Source organism: Gossypium arboreum, chromosome 5, assembly GCF_025698485.1.
Source record: "Gossypium arboreum isolate Shixiya-1 chromosome 5, ASM2569848v2, whole genome shotgun sequence".
Classification (NCBI taxonomy): Eukaryota; Viridiplantae; Streptophyta; class Magnoliopsida; order Malvales; family Malvaceae; genus Gossypium; species Gossypium arboreum.
The window spans coordinates 88,156,716-88,178,211 of record NC_069074.1 but is presented as its reverse complement, the minus strand read 5'-3'; the positions used below and the strand labels follow the sequence as shown (position 1 = coordinate 88,178,211).

Sequence of the window (21,496 nt, the reverse complement as noted above, 5' to 3'; positions counted from 1 at the left end):
CGTTAAAGCACATTATCCTCCTATTTAAGAGTTGGGGAGGGCTATGGTAGACCTATCCATAGGCCAATCACCTAGTTTGGCTCAAATGTCCGCTCGAAAAGTAGGATGGTTTGGAAAAAAATATAGGCTGAAAAAATGGGCTTGGACAAAAAAATAAGATCCTGTTTAGAACACAAGTCAGGCTTTGGGTAAAGCATTTTTTGCCTAGGCTTGGCCTGAATTTGTAAAAAGAAAAAAAATTACTATTTTCTTGTTGTTTTATCACTGTTTTGCTGTTGTTTCACTATTATATTGCTATTATTTTGTTGTTATTATTTAGATGTTATGTAACTCTTATTTTATTATTGATTTTACTACTATTTTAGATGCATTTACTTGTTAATTTGCATCTATGTTAGTATCATTTAAGTATAAAGATTTTTTAAATTTATTGGAAAATATTTATTTTAATATTTTAGTATTTTGATGTATTATATATTTTAAAAATAATATAAAAACTTTAATACTGAATGATCAGTCCGTGTTTTAGCATTATTATTCGGGTTAGGTTTGAGTAAAATTTTAAACCCATCTTTTTGTCCGAGCTAGGCCGAGCCCATCAAATGGGCTTAAAATTTGTCAAGACCTAACGACTCAAGAACAAGTCTAGGCTATGGTAATTCTAGGCATTGTATAAAAAAAATAAATATAATAAAAACCTATAATGAGATTAATGGTAAAAAAATTCATATCGCCTTTAAAGATTATTCTTAGAAAATCTAATAATTTAATTTGAATAATTTTCAAACCAAATATATAAATTAAAAAAAGAATCTAAAATTCATGGAAACCAATTTGATCTAAAATCAAGTTCCAATCGATTTTAGGTTTTAATTGGACGAATTTGGAATAATGACTGTTTATGATTAAATTAAACTAAATCAAATTTAGGTTAATTAAATGGGTTTTAAATTTTGGATTAAAATATAAAGAAAATAATATATATATATATATATATATATATATATATATATTTACACATACATGACCTCCTACATTTTGAAGTTGTGTAGTTTGTATCGTCACAACATACAAGAAGACCATAAATATTTGTTGCATGTCAAACAAGAAGAAAAGTAAAATATATATATCTATATATATATAAATATATATATATATCTATATATATATATTTAATAACTTAGAAATTTCAAACTTTCACTTAAATAAATATATATTAATCATGTGTTAACGATTTGAACGTGAATATCTAAATAAGAGGGATCAATGTTTATTGGATCAAGTGATAAAAAGTTTGATATCCTTTAAATAAGATATCGAGTTTGAATTTTGCGAATGAAAAAATAATCTCGAAAAAGTTCAACTCCATATTTAGCGGTATAACTTGGGCACGACTACAAATTTAGTTGTAGCCCAATAGGGACTTAGACTAAAAAAATAGAGTACAATCGGGACTAAAATTCCCATGATGGACGAAAATCATAATTCTTAGCAAAGAGGGCTTTCTAATGTATAAGACATGGAACTAAGCAGACTCGCACCCAATTTGCTTAACTCTATCTACATATCATGGCGGATTCTCAGAACTTTCGAACTAAGATCGAAAAAACTATCGAGGTTCCATTATAGAAACTGTTATGTGATTCGCTGAAAGTGTTGCGGGCCTGCTTGAAGGCTGATTTGAATTAGAGAATGCTGGCTGTTTGGGAGAATTTAGAACTGTAAGTTCATTGGTAAGCATCGAGACAACTTCTGACATTGTCGGTCTGTCGGCAGCCATTTCTTGAACACAAAGAAGTGCCACTTGAATGTATCTGTACAGCATGGGATATGAAACTAGGTCTTCCAATCTATGATCCACCAATTCAAGAACTTTATCTCCTTTCCAAAATTCCCATGCCTGAAGTAAAAAAAAAACATGTTTGAATGTGAAACTTGAGGTAAAATGGGAAAAAACAAACCAAGTTAGTCAGACTCGAATGAGAGTATCAAGTTCGGGTTTAATGGGGAAAATTTGTGACTCACATGTCCAATTAGATTAAGAGAACTGCTATGGTAAAAGCCAGTGTTCTTCTTGCCACTCACTATCTCCAACAGCAGCACACCGAAGCTGAACACATCGGATTTAATAGAGAAAAGGCCTTCCATGGCGTATTCAGGCGACATATAGCCACTATATTGCATCAATTTCACACAAAAATTGATCAGATTCTTAAGTGAAAGAGATTTAGAGTAGCAGATAGTGTTATAAGTTTCTGGAGTTTTGAAGTTCACTTACTAAGTTCCTACAATCCTTTTAGTATTTGCTTGTAACTTGTCATCACCAAACATTCTTGCCAACCCGAAATCTGATATTTTCGGGTTCATTTCACTGTCTAACAGGATATTGCTTGCCTTAAGATCTCGATGTATGATCCGTAATCTCGAATATTGGTGAAGATACAGAAGACCTTGTGCAATCCCCTCGATTATTCGAACTCGTGTTCCCCAGTCTAGTAACCCGTCATTGTTTGTTCCTGTTACAAATTTTGCATATCAAAAGAAATTCTTGGGGGGAGTGGGGGGGAAGGAAATTTTAAGGCTTCATATATCACAAACCAAAAAGAAATAAATCCAGGCTTTTGTTAGGCATGAACTCATAGATCAATATCTTTTCCCCTTGTTCTAAACAGCAACCCAATAGTCTAACAAGGTTCCTATGTTGAAGCTTTGCTATAAGCATCGTCTCGTTTTTCAACTCTTCCAGCCCTTGTCCGGACCGTTTCGAAAGCCTTTTCACTGCTATTTCTTGTCCATTTAATAGTTTTCCCTGCAAGCGAAATCATTCAATACCTAAACTCCATTTCTGGTAATAGTCTTAAAATGTGATAGACTTAATACCTTATAAACAGGTCCAAATCCTCCCTCTCCCAGCTTATTCTCCAAGGAGAAATTTTCGGTAGCTATCGATATGCTAGCTAAGCTAAACAGCGGAAATGCAGGGTCCTTCCTTCTATTTCGAGAGTTTTCGGAACCCGAAAAATCATTGCTACTAGCTGTGATGCTCATCTCCAAATCAAAGAGTAGTATATCCCGCCTTGTATCTTCCATCTCCCCTGTTCTCAGAGACAGAGAGGTCTGCATATGTAAGTACATCCTTTCGAATATCGAACAAGCTTGCTAATCGATTCAGAAAAACCAATACGAAACAAATTACCTTTGTTTTTAAGACTCTTCCTCCACCGAAAAATAAAGAAGGATGCAGTAAGAAGCACCAGTAGACCAACAGGAAGTGCAAATATCCATACGTCCCATTTGGCTGCTAGAACTCGAATTCAAGAAAGTAAGAATGTGAAACAATTTAATGGTCAATTTAGCTCAAAGTTTTTAATAAGAAAGTACCTTTGCCATTGTTGAATTCGGAAGCTGCAAGTTTGACAAAGATTTTATGTCCTGTTGGATAATTTGATGATAATTGTTGAAGATTAATAAGGTCACCGTACCATATTGCGCAATGGCCTGTTGTGTTGTATGCATATGCACTGCAACTGCAGTTATTCAAGCAAGCTTCTTTGCACGAATTCTCATCGGAGATCGAAATTTGAGGGCCTAAATATGGAAAAGGATTTGAAGCATTGATTTGCTGCATGGAACTTAAAGGATAGGTCACATCATCAATCCCTAAGAATCTGTCTTTATTATCTCCATTCCCACATGTTAGGGGCGTACTCCTGATACATCCACCATTGTGACCTTGTCGGTTCTCCGATGGATAAAAACCTCGCAAGCACTTGCAACTCTGAGTATCCTCAAAGCATCGACTGAATGAGCCACAAGAGTTTAAAATGCTACAAAACTGTCTTGGTTGAGACCAGAACAAATTCCATTGTTGATAATTTTCAAGCCATGCAAATTCTCTCATACGTCCGTCAACATCGAGGCTGAATCTAGTTATAGTTTCAGGATTATACAATGAATACGAAAAATATGTTTCGTTTTCATCGCTATACAAGCTGTAGTTGAAGATGTAGTTCAATCTCATTTCAGGCATCAAGTCAAAACCATGGCCATTCCAAGGTCCACTACTCCATAATATTTCGGTACCCCTCATGAGGAACACTTCATTTGATACCATTCTCACCTCGAAATCCCCATTATTTGGGTCTTCTTCATCCAACCAAGATGTTAGAGACCAAACTTTCCCTGTTTTATTATTGTAACCAAGCTTCATCCCAGGCAAAAAAGTGTTTGAAGGGTAATCAAAGCTCTGCCATAGTATATCCATATTCCTATCTCTTAGAACCAAATTCCCAGAATCCAACAGCGTTACACTCACATTTTGGCTTGATGACGGATCATCACTCACCCTATAACTTATTCTGCCATTCACAATCACAAGGTATCCATCATCATTGATGGTGAGAATCATAGATGAACCAGTGAAAGGAAGGTCTCTATTGGCAATCCACACAATATCCTTGGTTGCAACATTCTTCATCCGAATCACCAAATACAGATTAGTTGAGCCAGTTGAAAAGAACCCCAACTCAAAGGCATTTCCAGAAGATGTTAACAGACCTGAGGCCGTCATGATTTGACCTTGGAAAAGGGTATCAGTGGCTGCAACTGTTCCATTGAAAACCTGCATGCAAAAGCATGAAAAAAGAAGCAAGGAAATACATGGAAATTTTCTCATGGTCGCCATGTTTCTTTTGCTAATATCGTAGTCAGCCATTAACAGTTATTGCAGGTAATTTCTTCCATTAACAGTAGTTTAAGTAAAAAAACGAAACACACCATGGAAAGCCAAGCTTTGACCAAAGACTTTTCCTGGTTTTCCATTAAAAAAGAATAGGTTTCTTTGTTGTTCTTCCATGTTCAAAGAGACAGAGGCAGTCGCCATCATAAAGTTCTTATTATATTATTGCGTTGCAAAACTGGGGTTGAATCTTTGTTTTCATGAAATCCATATTGAAACCGATTTGGTGATATGACTGGTTCCAAGTTTAATTATTGAAACCCAACCATTAATAAACATTAACATTAGTCTGATAATCATTGGGTCAATGATGTCAGACATGATATACTACTCAAACCCATATTTGTTTCTGCTATTGAAGGGTTCTTACCGCTGATATGCTACTTAATTAATCAAGAAAATAATTAATTAAAACTTAGATTAAATTATAAAATTTAATCTTTATTAAATTTTAAATTAAAAATACTTAAAAATCTAGTCAGTAATAATTCAAAGGACCTAAATGGTTATTTAACCATTAAATTGAATTGAAAAGTGAAAATACAATGAATATCGACTTGTTTTTGATTAGTGAAATTAATTAAGTAATAAATTAGAATAATCATTAATAAACTAATTAACCTATATATACTAAACTAAGTGGAAAGAAAGATGAGAAACATTCATCTTCTTCCACCGTCCACTAAAAGAACAAAAGAAAGGAGAAAAATTCTATTGTTGAAAGCTTTATTCGGCCATACCAAATTGCAAAGATAATCAAGCTATTTTCTTCAAATTTCTATAGATTCTTGATTGTGAGAACCTTAATCAACTAACCCATGCATCAATTTTTTCAATTAGTAAATATTTAACAAGTTGTCATTATAGAGAAATTGATGATTTTGAATTTGATTTGAAGAACTAAATTAAAAAATTATTATAAAATTATACTATAGATAGATATGTATTTGGATATGAATGGGGTGTAAACTGCTATTATTTTTATTATTGACCCTGACCCATTGCGCGAGAGGAAAAGTAGAGAATAATTAACATCACAAACAAAACCATAAGTCCAGAGCAAACAAAACCTAAGATCAATTTCGGGTTTTTGAGTACTTGAGATTCAAGCATCGTTTCAGAAATTCGAACGGCCAAGATGTTGAAAGTGGTGAGGAGAAGCCATGGTTGAAGTTCCGTGACGATTCAACAGTCAGATTTGCAGATCGTGGCTTGAAAAGTTCTAAAGATTGTGAAAAATTTTATAAGTTTTGATAAGTTTTTCAAGAAAGCTAACTGGAGAATCAGAAAGAAGAGAAAAAGGCGAATCGTTTGGTCCCAATTTTGACTTGAATGGAGGCCGGAGGGCAGCATAATGATGACGACGACTGAGTCTCTCATGGAAGAAGAGAATAGAAAGGAAAATAATGAAGGAAGTAGGAGAAGAACAAAAAGAAGGCTAATGTTTCAACTTAATTTCTCCAATACTTAATAAATATATTTAAAGAGATATTTACCATATTGGGTCTTGTTATTTTATTTAAATTTAAAAACTTAAAAGGGATATTTAATCTTAGACCCTTCGTTCAATTTTTTTAAAACCTGACATGACTCAAAAGAGGTGTTACTAAATCTAATCATGAGTCGAACAGAGTTTGGGTCAGGTCAGTGCAAGATTTTAGCTCCATTTTCTAGGCATAGGATCGACTCAAAAAATGAGCTTAAAATTCTGTCTAAATTTGATCTAAATTAAAAATGTTAAACCTGAGTCTGATCTGATCCATCTGTATTAATTTTTTTAGATAAAAATAAATTTAAAAAATATAATACATCAAATACAAGACAAACATTAAAATAAGTATTTCTCAATAAATTAAAATACATTAAAAAATCTTTAAACTTAAATAATACTAAAATAGTTGGAGTTCGGTTAGCAAATGCCTCTAAAATAGGAGCAAAATTAATAATAAAATAAGAATCATATAATATTCAAACAATTACAACAAAATAGTAACAATATAATAGCAAAATGACAGCAAAATAACATATTCGAGCTCGAGCCAAAAATTCTACCAAAGACTTGATTCGTTTAGAAAATGAGTATTATTTTTTTTTATTGAAACCTATTTTTTAACCTTATATGTTTACTCAAATTTTCTCACTTTTCGACCTAACCTTCGAATCTGTGCTGATGAAACCTGGTTAATTTCAGCATCCATGTAAACATAGTTTTATGAGAGTTAGTCACAAAGTACTAAGTTGGGTTGTATAAGAACTCCTATTTATGTATATAATAATAATGATATTAAGACGTAGTTCCATAAAACAAGAAAACCAAAGGCAATCCAAAAGGAAAGACAAGCAGCTTGGTGTAGAAGAGAGGTTGAACAAAGTCCCCAAGCATGTTAAAGCCCGCAAATGCTTAGTTTCCTTGCACGTCACTCACATCCATTACCCTGCCCTCTCTCTACTGTTGTTATATTCGCATGGTACCAAAATCCCTTGCCCATCTCGCACTAAACTGAATATTCTTCTTGTTAATATCACCCCCTTTTTTATCTTCATATATTTATCTTCACATTCAATCAACACATCGTTGAAAACACTGCAATGGGGAATTGTCTTACATCCTCTTCTTCGTCAGATGTCTCAAAGAAGAAGAAGGCTTTGCCAATAGATACTGCTTTCAGGCTTCCATCTCCCTTACCAACATGGCCTCCAGGTACCCCTCTCTCTCTCTCTCTCTCTCTCTCTCTAATGGCTTTGGCTGGTTAAATCACTTGCATATAACTCAAGGATCGATATATAGTTTTACAAATTCATCCATTTCGTTAATGATTATTAAAACATGGGATAATATGATTTATGGCCTCTAAACTTGGCAACTAGCTTCAATTGGATACCTGCACTTTTTTTTCTTTTTTTTCTTTTTTATCCTTGAACTTGGCAACTAGATAACTTTTGATTCTTGAACTTCGGTTCTATTAAGATTTGAAGATGTGACATTCTAAGAGCTGATCGATATAATAGTTCGAATAAATGGGTTGAATCAATTGACTCGAAAATTACTTAAAATTGATAAAAATTGAAAACCAAGATAAAAATTGAGAGTTGAACAAGTTGAACTAGTTTGACAATTTTTTAGATTTTTATGAATTTTTAATTATTTATTTAATTATAGTTGATCCAATGGTCAAATTGATCAAACTAAGCACTGAATTTGGCATTATGATATTGTACCATATCATTACTTAGAACTTTGCATAAATTTTATAATTTTCAAGTGATAATGTAACATAATATCATAATGTCACATCATTACACTTTTATATTTTTCAAGTTCATGGACTAAAATATAGACCTATTTGTCAAGTTCTAGTAAATGGACCAAAAAAAAAAATTACATGTACTAAAGTGAACCTAATTGTCAAGTTCAGGGACCAAATATAGACGTAGTTGTCAAGTTAAAGTACCAAAGTGGACTCAAAAAAAGTATATGTACTAAAGTGAGCTTAATTGTCAAGTTCAAGGACTAAACATTATATTATCCCTTAAAAGATTAATGATTATCGACATGAGAATACATGTGATGTGAAGTGATATATTTTGTCAAAATTTTATTTAAGTTGACGAATTTAAACATTTCTTTCAAGATATTAATTTGATAATTGCACGCAACATGATGGATTACATTACAGGAGAAGGGTTTGCGAGTGGAAGTATTGATCTTGGTGGAATACATGTGTGCCAGTGCGGCATATCATCATCTTCCCCAAAAGTATGGGCAACTCACGAAGGGGGACCAGGAAATCTTGGGGCCTCATTTTTTGAACCATCATCAATACCAGATGGGTACTACATGCTAGGCTGCTATGGGCAGCCCAACAATAGGTTGCTTTCTGGGTGGGTTCTTGCAGCGAAAGATGACAGTGATGATGATTCTTTACTAAAACAACCCATCGATTACACCCTTGTCTGGAGCAGTGAGTCTTTGAAAATCAAGCAAGATGGCAACGGTTATATTTGGTTGCCTATTGCTCCACAAGGATACAAGGCAGTTGGCCATGTTATCACCAACACCAAAGACAAGCCTTCCCTGCAGAAAATACGTTGCGTCCGGTCTGATTTTACGGATGAAACTGAGAATGAGACATGGATATGGGGACCTGGTAAAGAAGTGGATGCAAAAGAGATCAACTTTTTCAGTTCAAGGCCCAAAAATAGAGGAACCCAATATATGGGAGTTCGTGTAGGAACATTTGTCGCCCAAAATCCTCCTCTACCATGTTTGAAAAATGTCAAAGCTAATTTATCTTACATGCCTAACCTACGCCAAATCGAGACACTGTTCCAAGCTTACTCTCCTTGGATTTATTTCCACCCTAATGAAGCTTACCTCCCATCGTCTGTCAGTTGGTTCTTTGTGAATGGGGCACTACTGTACATGAAGGGAGAAGAATCCAAGCCAGTTCCTATACAGGTAACGGGTTCAAACCTTCCCCAAGGCGGTGCAAATGATGGTAACTATTGGCTAGATCTTCCCATAGACGAAGCAACCAAGGAAAGAGTAAAGAAAGGAGATTTGCAAAACTCCAAAGTTTATTTGCATGTAAAACCTATGTTGGGTGCAACCTATTCAGACATAGCGATATGGGTGTTTTACCCCTTCAATGGAGCGGCAAAGGCTAAGGTAGAATTCATCAACATTTCATTAGGAAGGATAGGTGAACATGTTGGTGACTGGGAGCATGTGACTTTAAGGGTCAGCAACTTTAATGGAGAATTACATAGTATGTATTTCTCCGAACACAGTGGAGGTTCATGGGTGAATGCATCAGAGCTTGAGTTCCAAGGTGGGAATAAACCTTGTACCTATTCATCATTGCATGGCCATGCCATGTATTCAAAACCTGGACTAGTCTTGCAAGGAAGTGGAGAGATAGGAATTAGAAATGACACTGCCAAGAGTAAGATTGTTATGGATACAGGCCTCCAGTTTTCATTAGTTGCAGCGGAGTATTTGGGTTCCACGACCATTGTTGAGCCGCCATGGCTCAACTATTTCAGGGAATGGGGTCCGAAGATTAGTTATAACTTGGCAGATGAGATCAAGAAGGTGGAAAAAGTATTGCCTGGAAAGCTTAAAACTGCTTTTGAGAAATTTATTAATGGCCTTCCAGATGAAGTGCTAGGGCAAGAAGGGCCAACGGGTCCTAAGGTGAAAAGGAACTGGAACAGAGACGAGGTTTAGAATGCTGCTTTGAATTATAGCAGCCTTGTTATGAAATTATTGTACAAGGATAAGGAAATTTACAAACTTCCTATGTTAATCCCAATACAATGTTAATAATGTCAATGTAAAATTGTTACTTTTATTCTTATAAAATAAACATCAAACAAACAACTAAGAAATTTGACAACAGCTAAACAAGTATATGTTATTTATTTATCAATAGGATATTTATAATTACTCTTAAAGTTTATGTTTATAATAAAAAAATATAAAATTTTACTTGTATATATACACATCTCACACTTGGTATTTAATCAATGTGGGATCTAAGCTTTACTTTTCCTTAACAAATATTTCCAAGTAGCTTACTTTGAGTATCAATTTCTCATTCGCCACTCAACTATTTTGAGTATATGTAATACCGTTGTAAAGGTCTCATGGAGTAAAATATAAAATCATAATTTTATGATTCAACTCTCTAACGTTAACTATTGAGAATATGCCTGAAAGTTCCCATAATATACAATTTTTCCAACAGGGTCAAGTCCGATGTATTGTCAATTTAAACAATCATATCCATGTCTCTATTTTTGGGAGTGAACTACTTCGATAGCCAAGACAAACTATCTCCCTAACTAGACTTATAGACGACATAATGATCCTTTACTTATTTGAATCAATTGCTCAATTTGATTTTGGGGACTATGGACAATTTAGATTACATACTAATAAGAAAAGTTATCTTCTCGCATTATAATTCATTCTTATAATGCAACTTACTGTTAGTTAAAGTTTAGGTTATTAAGGAACATATATTTACTTATTCATTTTGGTTTTCATGCACAAACCATGAGGGCAATCATCCAAATATTAATTAATCAAACATGTAATAATTTTAGCTAAAATTGTTGATTAGTCCCTAAAGGATCAACTTGTTCGGTGTTTTGAACAGTCAGTTCATATAGAATTTATTATTTTAGGCGGTTATGTGTTTGATTTTATTTATGTATGTTTGACTATGGATTGATTGGTTGCGAATTGGTAAGAAAGGCTAGAATTGGACTGAATTGAAATGTGACAATAATGTGTAAAAGAAGCCCGTGTGAACTTAGAAAAAGCTCATGGTACGATTGGCATGCTAATAGGGTTTTGTGCATGCTTGTACGGGATTTATTACAAATATTAACGACATCCAACATTCGTTGCCGATTCTCAGGCATTATGTAACATTGGTATAGCTCATATGAATAACCTAATATGTCATGATTTTGGTTTAGCCAAGACAGGTAACCATATGTATATAAATGTACACAACTCAAATGATCAACTAGTATGGTGTAGTTACCTATGTATCCAAGTTTGTTTACTAGGGCTTATCGGGCAAAATAGTTTAAATGAAATTGAGAATTTGAAATGTGATTAAATGAACTTGGTACCCAAGTTGGAAAGTCACTGAATGGATTGAATTGTAAATGGTACAATTTTCATGATCGATAATAGCACCAATGATTGATTTGAATTATGTATACCTATTAATATCTTATGGTTGTTGATTGAATATGCATTTGAGATAAGTTACATAAAAGTGACATGAATTGGCATGTTAAGTGCTTGTAGTATTAAATGATATTGATTACAATGTTCACTTTGTTGGTGTTTTTATTTCAATGTCTAGCCAAAGTTATGTCAAGTTAAGGTAACTTAAAATGTTTAGGTAACAATAAGGTAAGCTTTGTATAATACATACGAACTTACTAAGTGACCGCCGCTAAACGTATGAACGTTTAACTAGAAAATACCACACCAAAAATATATAAAATTAAGTAAGCAGTATCCATAAGTATACGGGTCAAATTGTAATATAGTAAAGTGTTACAACGAAACATAGGGAAGTATTCCGAGGTTCGTACCCAAGGATTACAGATTGGATCGAATCTTATTATTAAATTAATTACAAATAATAATTACTAATCTAATCGATTTACAAGTTAGTAGTGTGAATCCAAATTAAAGTAGTGATTAAACTAATTAAATTACTAAACCTAAATTAACCTAATGGAATTTCCTATTCCTAGTTTCAACAATGCAAGCCTCTAACCTATTATCAATTAAATTTCTAATTAACATGCAGAAGATTAACTAATTTCAGAACTTCAGGATTTTAGTGAATTAGCTATTAATTAATCAGTATTACCTCCTGGCCTCTATTAATTAACTAATCGAAAAATACTCACTTATCTCCTGACCTTGCTTTCTTTACCGAGATAAATTATGATTAACTTGGAAAGCTTATCTCCCAACCTCGTTTAACCTGCATTACTTTCCAGGGTCGTCAATCCTAGAGTTTAGGCACACATAATTTATACCAACTAATTCTATAATAAACTCTTATTCTTCAATTAATTAATCAGAACCATAACTGAATCATGCAAGATAGAAATAAAGCACAAGATTTTATGTTAATACTCATACAAACGTTAATTGGTCAGATAAATGAAATATAAATAAAATAAAATAAAAGAGTAAAGAGAATGCTCATAAATATATATTGAAGCGCAGTTCTGGAACAATCTCCGCTTACAATTGTCTTCACGTCGGAATAAGATTTTCCGACTACAGAAAAATAAACTACTAAAGAAAAAATACAAAGAAAACTATGTGGCTAGGTCTAAAAATTTGATGTCCATTAAGGTTACAGGAACCTCTTTGTATAGGCTAATTTTGGTGTGCATTATGCCTAAAATACCTTTTATACTTTGGGTGCTAGTAATACATAAAATATGAGAAAATCTGTCAAGATACGTCTACTAACATCATCACTGCTTGCGCCCTATATTCAGGCTATGTTGCAACACAAGTTAGGCTACATCTCAACATAGGGGTTGTGTTGCAACATAGGGGAAGCTATATTTCAACACAGGTGCTATATCGCGACATAAGGGAAGGTGTGTCGCGACACGACACCGATTTCTTAAGCTTGGAGTTCTGGTTTCACATGTTGTGTGTCAGAAAGCTTGGGTATGGTTTCTTAGGCTTTTCAGCTTAGAAATGCCATCCTACACATTCAAATAGACTGATTAGCATTGCCTAAGGCCTGTATTGGCCTAATAGGTCAACTAATATAAATTATTGCGTAAAAATGCTTATTTTGCTAATAATCTAAACCTAAGCTACTAAAGCTAAAAATGTAATAATTAAATATAAAATATTTACCTAAGCTACTAAAGCTAAAAATGTAATAATTAAATATAAGATATTTATAAAACAAGCTCGTTAAGTGTTGAAATGTACTTAAACTACCATTATAATTGGCGACGGGTCACTAAGCATCCTATATGCTTACCTTTGTTGTTTACTTTCCTTTGTAGATAGCCGCCTTATGGAACTTGTTAAGCCGAATCCTCTAAAAGCTCACACCATCACCTAATTGGTAGTTATGCGATCATTTTGAATTTAGAGTTGTTGCATATATATAAGTGTCTTGGTGTGTACCTTAGTATTTAAAAGTGTTTACAACTTGGCTAGTATGACATGATCATTTTGTATAATGTGTTGTTTTTGGGGTACATGTATGGTATTGGTTATATTTTATGCTAGATTAAGTGATGATCTATAATCATATGTTTGGCATGTGGAATGACATAGATTGAGGTAGGAAAGGTAGCTTGGTTAATGAATGATTGAGATGGATATATATTTGGAATTTATACTTGTAATATGTGATTTATACTTACTTGTCAATGTCCATGCTAAAGGCTTATAAGCTATTGTTGTGTATAATGTGGAAAATTGTATGTACTGAATGTTGAATGACATGTCTTAATATGTTTTGACAAAGGTAAATTTTGGTATTTGAATACATGTAATGTCATGAATTGGTTTTGAATAGATTGAGATCATGTTTGAGTTGGATTTAGTTGGAATTGGTTAGGTAGTTTGTTTAACATGAAATGGTATGAATTTGACTTGGTTTCAATAGTATAAGATGGTATAAATAAAATAGCATTACATATATTGAAATGGAACCAAAATGGTATTTTTACCAAAAACAGAGACTTCATCATGACCACAAACATCCAACGCTGCAATGTAGTGCCGACAATGAGTGACGTCATGACGTTGGTGTGATCAAATTTGTGATGTGGCTTACTGAGTTGGAGACGTTATGACGTGGAGATTGTGAAGTCGCGACGTCAGCCCTGAATTTTCAAAAAATTACAGTTTGGTCTTAATTCAAGCTTAGGTTAACAAAAGAGCTTTCGTAAGCTTGTGTAAGACCCAAAAATGATTGTGCAATACATTATGTACTTGAATGGTATTTATTTATGTATTTATATGATTATATGTTACAAGATGTTTTGAATTTATTAGATGTAGCATCGGTAACTTGGACCTGAGACCAAGTCAGGTATGAGGTGTTACGGAGTGTCTCTCTCACATCCCTCATGAATTCCTCAAGATTGACCACTTGACCTTCCAAAGCTAATAGCATATCCCTCAATTGGCTAGCTTTCCTAACCTTCCCACTAGTCTTCATTGACTCAATCTGATTGTCTACTCATTTTATCATCTCGACCGGCACCTTCGAACCTTAGCTTGGATACCAATTGTCACGGGGCTAGAACTTTAGTCTCCTAATTCCTGTGGCTTTAAGTGATTTCTTGGGTTCAAATTCGCCTAAGTCAGCCTTACTCTTAAAAAAGTGAGAATTCACAATAAAAATTCTCCAAAACAACTCAGAGACAAAGAATCAATGAAAGAACAAAAAAAGCCACAATAAAGCAACACTCACAAGGTGTTTGAGTGAATTCTCTCAATATTATTCAATTACTATGAATGAGTACAATAGGGTTGAATGAGATGATTACAAATTAGGGAGAATGTCTCTATTTATAATTGAGCTCACTAGATCCAACGGTACAGTTTAATTTACATCACGGCCAAGATCAAAGCCAATCTACAATAGAGATTCTTAAGGTATTTACACAATCCTCTAAGATTCCAAAATCAAATCTATTAATATTATAAATATTCTAAGATTAGTTTTCATATTTACCATGACAACTCTAGTTTTCCTTAAATGCTTCATTAGACCACCAAGACTTCAAGTAGATGGGCTGCTCCATATGTTCCATGAATCGGGTAAGTTCAATGGGTCAAATGAGCCCCGTTTAATCAATTAACCTCCATGAGACACTTTGTGTAATCATGGATTTTGATTTGCGGCCTAAGTCACTAATATTAGGTAACTTTTGTTATCTTATTTTTCGGGTGTTTTTATTTCTCAAAGTATTATGGGTTGCTTAAGTCATTTTATAAGTTGTCTATCTTATTTAATAAAGTGGATTATAGCAAAAATAAAAAGATTTTCATTTATTTTATTATATTTGTTTTTCTTAAAATTTTAATAAGTTTTCCAATTTAAACATAACTATGAATAAATGAAAAGTTTCTTCCAATATATTATTTTATTTAATTCAATTATGTATCTAAAATTATTATTTTTAATTATGTTGTAAGCATAAAAATTTGGGTTCGATCTCAAGTAATTTCAATTTTCTCTCTTAATTATTAATAAATAAATAAATAATTTTTAAGGTGAGTTCCTTCATTTCATTAACTATGAAAATTAATAAGATGTGATTTTTCATACCATGATTTTGTATATTTTATTTTTAATTCTTTTTAATATTATTTCGATCAAATTTATTATATGATTGGATGTTTTGATAATAAAAAAATAACATATAAAAATAGGATTTTATATAACCAATCCAAACATACCATTTTATGAAGAGAGTACAAAAATTTATTAAATTTTAAAAGGGTTAAAAATAGATTTTAAAATATTAGTAATATAATACTAAGCTCTAAGAGTACATTTTAATATGAGGATTTTAAAAGGGTTAAGATTTTATTATGTGTTTTAAATTATATTTAAAAATTAAAATAAATAAATAAAATATGTGAAAAAATTTCAACCTCACTCATTTGTGAAATTAAAAAGTTCAACCGTCAATGTATCAAATTACATTATTAATAATCCCAACTCTTATAATTAATTATTGTTTGATGTTATGTATATACGTTTTCCTATCCATATCCAAAGTTCGTGGCTGCCCCTCTGAACAATATTGTCTCTAAGATTCGAACTTTTGATACAATGTCTAGAACTACTCATAGTCCCTCTCAAACCCATAAATAGAAGAATAATGCCGTTAGTGCACTCGAATTCAATATTCATGTTAATTGAGCTAAGACTCAATCGACATAATCTTTTAATTTTTGAATTGATAGCATTTTTACCTTTTTGAAATAAATATAGAATTCTTTTAGCTTGTTCAAAATTTTTTTCAAAAAAATATTTTTTATTTTATTAAAATATATTTTTTATTTCTATGAATATATTAAATATTAAAAATATATACTATAATGTGTAATATCTAATTAACACATGTACTTTCATAGCAAAGAGGGCTCCTAATGGACGAAGGCTTTGAACTAAGCATTTGAACCGCACCCAATTTACTTAAGTCTCTACCTATATATGATAGCAGATTTTCAAAATTTCTGGATGTTGGTTTTTTGTTTTTCTTTAAATAATTTCATTTAATCACAACTGCTCTTTTCAATACAATGCCTAAAACTACTTTTAATGCATTCGAACATATGTTCTTCTACACTAGTAACAATGCTTATATCAATTAAGTTAAGACTCAATCGTGGGATGTTAGGTGTTACATGAGCTATAATCGAAAATAACTATCGAGGTTCCATCAAAGAAACTGTGACGTTATTCACTGAAAAATTTGCAGGCTTATTTGAACTATTTTTCATATTCCTAGCATTAGAGAAAGCAGGCTTTTTGGGAGAATTTAGAACCGTGAGCTCATTGGTAAGCATCGCAACAACTTCCGACATTGTCGGTCTGTCGGCTGCCATTTCTTGAACACAAAGAAGAGCCACATTAACGTATGTCTGCTGCGTAGGACATGGAACCTGGTCTTTCAATTTAGGATCCATCAACTCAACAACTCTATCTCCTTTCCACAGTTCCCATGCCTGAAGTGAAGCCAACATGATTGAATGTAAAACTGGAGGTAAAATGGGAAAAAAAAAAAAAAAACCAAGTTTCTCGGATTCAAATGAGAGTATCAAGTTCGGGTTTAATGGAGAAAGTTTGTGACTCACATGTCCAATTAGATTAAGAGAACTGCAGTGGTAAAAGCCAGTGTTCTTCTTGCCACTTATTATCTCCAACAGCAGCACACCGAAGCTGAACACATCAGATTTAATGGAGAAAAGACCCTCCATGGCATATTCAGGCGACATATAGCCACTGTATGTTCATCATTTTAACACAAAGGCAATTAGATTCTTAAGTGAAAGAGACATAAAAATAGCAGATGCCAGACAGTATTGTAAGTTTCTGGAGGTTTGAAGTTCGCTTACTATGTTCCTACAATCCTATTGGTATTTGCTTGTAACTTGTCACCACCAAACATTCTTGCCAACCCGAAATCCGATATTTTCGGGTTCATTTCACTGTCTAACAGGATATTGCTTGCCTTGAGATCTCGATGTATGATTCGTAATCTTGAATATTGGTGAAGATACAGAAGCCCTTGCGCAATCCCCTCGATTATTTGAACTCTTGTTCCCCAGTCTAGTAATCCTTCAATGTTTGAACCTGTTACAAATTTTGCAAAAAAAAACAAAAATGTAGCATACCAAAGTAAAATCTTGGCCAAAAAGGAAGTTTTAAGGATTTATAAAATCACAAACCGAAAAGAAAAAAATCCAAGCTTTTGTTAGGCATGAACTCATAGATCAATATCTTTTCTCCTTGTTCTAAACAGCAACCTAGTAGTCTAACAAGGTTCCTATGTTGAAGCTTTGCTATAAGCATCGTCTCGTTTTTCAACTCTTCTAGCCCTTGTCCGGACCTTTTCGAAAGCCTTTTCACTGCTATTTCTTTTCCATTTAATAGTTTTCCCTGCAAGCGAAATCATTCAAAACCTGAACTCCTTTTCTGGTAATAGTCTTAAAATATGATAGACTACATACCTTATAAACAGGTCCAAATCCCCCCTCTCCTAGCTTATTCTCCAATGAGAAGTTTTCGGTAGCTGTCGATACACTAGCAAAGCTAAACAACGGAAATGCACGGTCCTTCCTCCGTTTTCCAGAGTTTTCGGAACCTGAAAATTCACTGCTACTAGTTGTGATGCTCATCTCCATATCAAAGAGTAGTATATCCTGACTTGGATCTTCTCTGTCCCCTGTTTCCATAGACAGAGAGGTCTGCATATGTAAGTACATCCATTCGCTACGAGTTTGCAAATCAATTCACAAAGGCCGATAAGAAACAAAGTACCTTTGTTTATAAAACTCTTCTTCCACCGAATAACAATGTAAGATGCAGGAAGAACCACCAATAAAACAATAGGAATTGCAATTATCCATAGGTACCAATTGGCTCCTAGAACTCGAATTTGAGGAAGTAAGAATGTGAAACAATTTAATGGTCAATTTAGTTAAAAGGTTTTTTACAAGTACCTCTTCCATTGTCAAATTCAGAAGCTGCAAGTTTGATGAAGATTGTACGTCCATTTGGATCCTTTGCTGACAGTTGTTCAAGACCAAGAATGTCTCCATACCATCTTAAGCAATTGCCACTTGTGTTATATGCATATGCACTGCAAGTGCAGTTACTCAAGCAAGCTTCTCTGCATGCTTTTGGGTCGGAGTTTGAAACTTGAGGGCCTGATGGGAAATTATATGATGAATTGATTTGCTGAGTTGAGCTTACAGGATATCTCACATCATTCATCCTGAAGAACATGTCTCTATTATCTCCATTCCCACATGTTAGGGCCACTCTCCTCATACATCCACCATCCTGGCCTTGTTGCTTTCCGGATGGATAAAAACCTCGCAAGCAACTGCAACTGTGGGTCTCCTCACTGCAGCTGCTGAATAGACCACAAGAGTTTAAAGCCTCACAAAATTGTCTTGGTTGAGCCCAAAACAAAGCCCATTCTTGAGAACTTCCAAGCCACGAAGATTCTTTTAGACGTCCGTCGATGTCGAGGATAAATCTAGTTATAGTTTCGGGATTATACAATGAATACCAAAAATACGTTTCGTTTTCGTCAGTATACAAGCTGTAGTTGAAGATGTAGTTCAATCTCATTTCAGGCATCAAAACAAAAATATGCCCATTCCAAGGCCCACTACTCCATAACGTTTGACTACCCCTCATGAGTAACACTGCATTTGAATTTTTAGGATCCATTTTCAACTCAAAATCCCCTTTATTTGGGTCCTCTTCATCTAACCAAGATGTTAAAGACCAAACTTTTCCAGTTTTATTATTGTAACCAAGCTTCATCCCAGGCAAAAACATGTTTAAAGGGGAATCAAAGCTCTGCCATAGTATATCAAGGTTCCCATTTCTTAAAACTAAATTCCCAGAATTTAACAGCGTTGCGCTCACGTTTTGGCTTGATGATGGATCATCACTCACTCTATAAGTTGTTCTGTCATTCACAATCATAAGGTATCCATCGCCATTGATGGTGAGGATCATGGATGAACCAGTGAAAGGAAGGTCTCTATTGGCAACCCACACGATATCCTTGGTTGGAACATTTTTCATCCGAACCACTAAATATACATTTGTTGATCCTAGTGAAAAGAACCCTAATTCAAAGGTATTTAAAGAAGATGTTAACTGACCTGAGGCCGTCATGTTTTGACCTTGGAAAAGGGTATCAGTGGCCGAAACTGTTCCATTGTAAACCTGCAAGTAAAAGCATGAAAAAACAAGCAAGGAAATGCATGGAAATTTTCTCATGGTTGCCATGTTCTTTTTGCTAATATTGAAGTCAACCATTAATAGTTATTGTTGCAGGTCATCCTTTTCCATATGGATTTCTGATTTTAAGTAAAAGAACACCATTGTGCACGCCAAGCTTGACCAAAGACTTTTCCCTAAAATGGAAAATTTTCCATTTAGGCCCTATAAAAATTTTAAAATTTTAAATTATTAAAGGTAAAATTATATTTTAACCCCCTAAAAATGATAAAAATTTAATTTAACCCTTTAAAGATTATAAAGCTATAAGCTATTAAAATAATAAAATTACATTTTTACTATTATAAAAATTACAAATTAATTTCAACCCTCTAAAATTTCCCCTGTCTATCATTGGCAAATCCCCCGGCCACCCCCCAAAACCATTGAGATAATCTTCGGTTATATTAAAGAAATATGCTTTCTTTTCTAATATTTAAGTATGCCGTCTTTTTATATTTACCGGGATACGCTATTTTTGGTGAGAAAGTAAAAACGCATCTTACATGGGGCTCTTTCTGCCACATCAGCTGAAAACGCATCCTGACACGTTTTCACTAAAAATTAACAACTCAATTCCTTTAGTTAGATGATTAAATGTTAGTGCTTTTATCCTTAAATCCGAATTTGATTCCTCTTTTGCTTACATTTATATTTTTTTATTTCATCTTGTTTCAAGCTTCTTCTTCTTTTTTAATTAATTTTTATAATTAATAAATATATTGTTTTAAAGTTTCTTTTATTCTTAATTCATCTTTTAATTAATACATTTTTATTTGTAAAATCAAATAATTATTGCAAATATCATTATTTTTAGTAAATATAATTTTTACATGTGTAATATTTATTTTTCAATCCATATCATGAGTGTAGTAAATTAACATATTATATATTTTTGTATATGTATTTGAAATCTTTCACATATAAACATGATGGTATTTAAAATATTTTACGTATTTAAAATAATTATTTGATTTTATAATATCGAAACCACTATACCCGTAATATAGGTGGAGAAAATAAATATTTGACATATAAATATTATATATAAAGAAAAATATATCTAAAGAATTAGTTGATGTTTTTAAAAATAATTATATATTTATTAGTTGATTTTATAAATAAAAGAGTTGTTAATTAAAAATAAAAAAACTTGAAATAAAAAATACAGAATATTAAAATGCTTATAAGAGAAGTCATTCTCGAGACTTAAGGATGAAACCACAATTATTTAACCATATAATAAAAAAGGTAATATGTTAAAAGTATTAATATAAAATATAAAAACTTAAAATAACATGAAATAAAAAATACAAATGTGAGTGGAGAAAAAACCGAACTAAGGACTCAAAGGACAAAAATACTAACATTTAATTATCTAACAAAAAAATAAGTTGTCAATTTTCAGTTGAAAACACGTAAAAAAAAAAAGGGTAAACTAACAAACTAGTCACTTTTGTTTACCTTGGGTTATATTTTAATCATTCATATTTGAAATATTACATTTTAGTCACTTATATTAACGTGTTGAAATATTTTAGTCACTGGGCCGTTAATTGTCGTTAACGGTGTAACGGTAAGCTGACATGGCACATTAAAACATCATTTCAAACAACAAATTTAAGTTAAATTATACAAATGGTCTCCATATTATTTTCGTTTTGAGCAATTTAATTTTTTCTTTTAT

The 21,496-nt window shown here is 32.9% G+C and overlaps 3 protein-coding genes across 3 annotated transcripts; 1 reads left to right on the top strand and 2 right to left on the bottom strand.

The window, feature by feature from the left end:
* Positions 1 to 1,293: 1,293 nt before the first annotated feature.
* Positions 1,294 to 6,191, bottom strand: LOC108451645 (G-type lectin S-receptor-like serine/threonine-protein kinase B120). Its single transcript, XM_053027731.1, has 7 exons — positions 3,382 to 6,191; positions 3,197 to 3,298; positions 2,881 to 3,095; positions 2,599 to 2,809; positions 2,279 to 2,516; positions 2,026 to 2,173; positions 1,294 to 1,900 (listed from the first exon to the last, which is right to left on the bottom strand). Exons 1-7 carry the CDS (start codon positions 4,712 to 4,714, stop codon positions 1,610 to 1,612), a joined length of 2,538 nt encoding a protein of 845 aa, XP_052883691.1. The 5' UTR covers positions 4,715 to 6,191; the 3' UTR covers positions 1,294 to 1,609.
* A 984-nt stretch (positions 6,192 to 7,175) lies between these two features.
* LOC108453585 (hypothetical protein At1g04090-like) lies at positions 7,176 to 10,148 on the top strand. Its single transcript, XM_017751775.2, has 2 exons — positions 7,176 to 7,439; positions 8,416 to 10,148. The coding sequence occupies exons 1-2, from the start codon at positions 7,328 to 7,330 to the stop codon at positions 9,966 to 9,968; spliced, it is 1,665 nt and encodes a 554-aa protein (XP_017607264.1). The 5' UTR covers positions 7,176 to 7,327; the 3' UTR covers positions 9,969 to 10,148.
* A 6,383-nt stretch (positions 10,149 to 16,531) lies between these two features.
* Positions 16,532 to 19,918, bottom strand: LOC108453584 (G-type lectin S-receptor-like serine/threonine-protein kinase At4g27290). The gene is made up of 7 exons (XM_017751774.2): positions 18,510 to 19,918; positions 18,328 to 18,432; positions 18,018 to 18,232; positions 17,736 to 17,946; positions 17,403 to 17,640; positions 17,142 to 17,289; positions 16,532 to 17,012 (listed from the first exon to the last, which is right to left on the bottom strand). The coding sequence occupies exons 1-7, from the start codon at positions 19,846 to 19,848 to the stop codon at positions 16,713 to 16,715; spliced, it is 2,556 nt and encodes an 851-aa protein (XP_017607263.2). The 5' UTR covers positions 19,849 to 19,918; the 3' UTR covers positions 16,532 to 16,712.
* Between the last annotated feature and the right edge of the window lie 1,578 nt (positions 19,919 to 21,496).

What these genes read in the sequence shown, in the direction of transcription:
- LOC108453585 (XM_017751775.2), top strand. Translation starts at nt 7,328, where the DNA reads ATGGGGAATTGTCTTACATCCTCTTCTTCGTCAGATGTCTCAAAGAAG. An exon ending in CTTACCAACATGGCCTCCAG is followed by an intron (nt 7,440 to 8,415) that starts GTACCCCTCTCT and finishes ATTACATTACAG; the next exon opens with GAGAAGGGTTTGCGAGTGGA.
- LOC108451645 (XM_053027731.1), bottom strand. Translation starts at nt 4,714, where the DNA reads ATGGCTGACTACGATATTAGCAAAAGAAACATGGCGACCATGAGAAAA. An exon ending in GAAGAGTCTTAAAAACAAAG is followed by an intron (nt 3,096 to 3,196) that starts GTAATTTGTTTC and finishes CTCTGAGAACAG; the next exon opens with GGGAGATGGAAGATACAAGG. An exon ending in CTCTTAATCTAATTGGACAT is followed by an intron (nt 1,901 to 2,025) that starts GTGAGTCACAAA and finishes TTTTTACTTCAG; the next exon opens with GCATGGGAATTTTGGAAAGG.
- LOC108453584 (XM_017751774.2), bottom strand. Translation starts at nt 19,848, where the DNA reads ATGGTTGACTTCAATATTAGCAAAAAGAACATGGCAACCATGAGAAAA. An exon ending in GAAGAGTTTTATAAACAAAG is followed by an intron (nt 18,233 to 18,327) that starts GTACTTTGTTTC and finishes CTATGGAAACAG; the next exon opens with GGGACAGAGAAGATCCAAGT. An exon ending in GATTTGGACCTGTTTATAAG is followed by an intron (nt 17,947 to 18,017) that starts GTATGTAGTCTA and finishes TTTCGCTTGCAG; the next exon opens with GGAAAACTATTAAATGGAAA.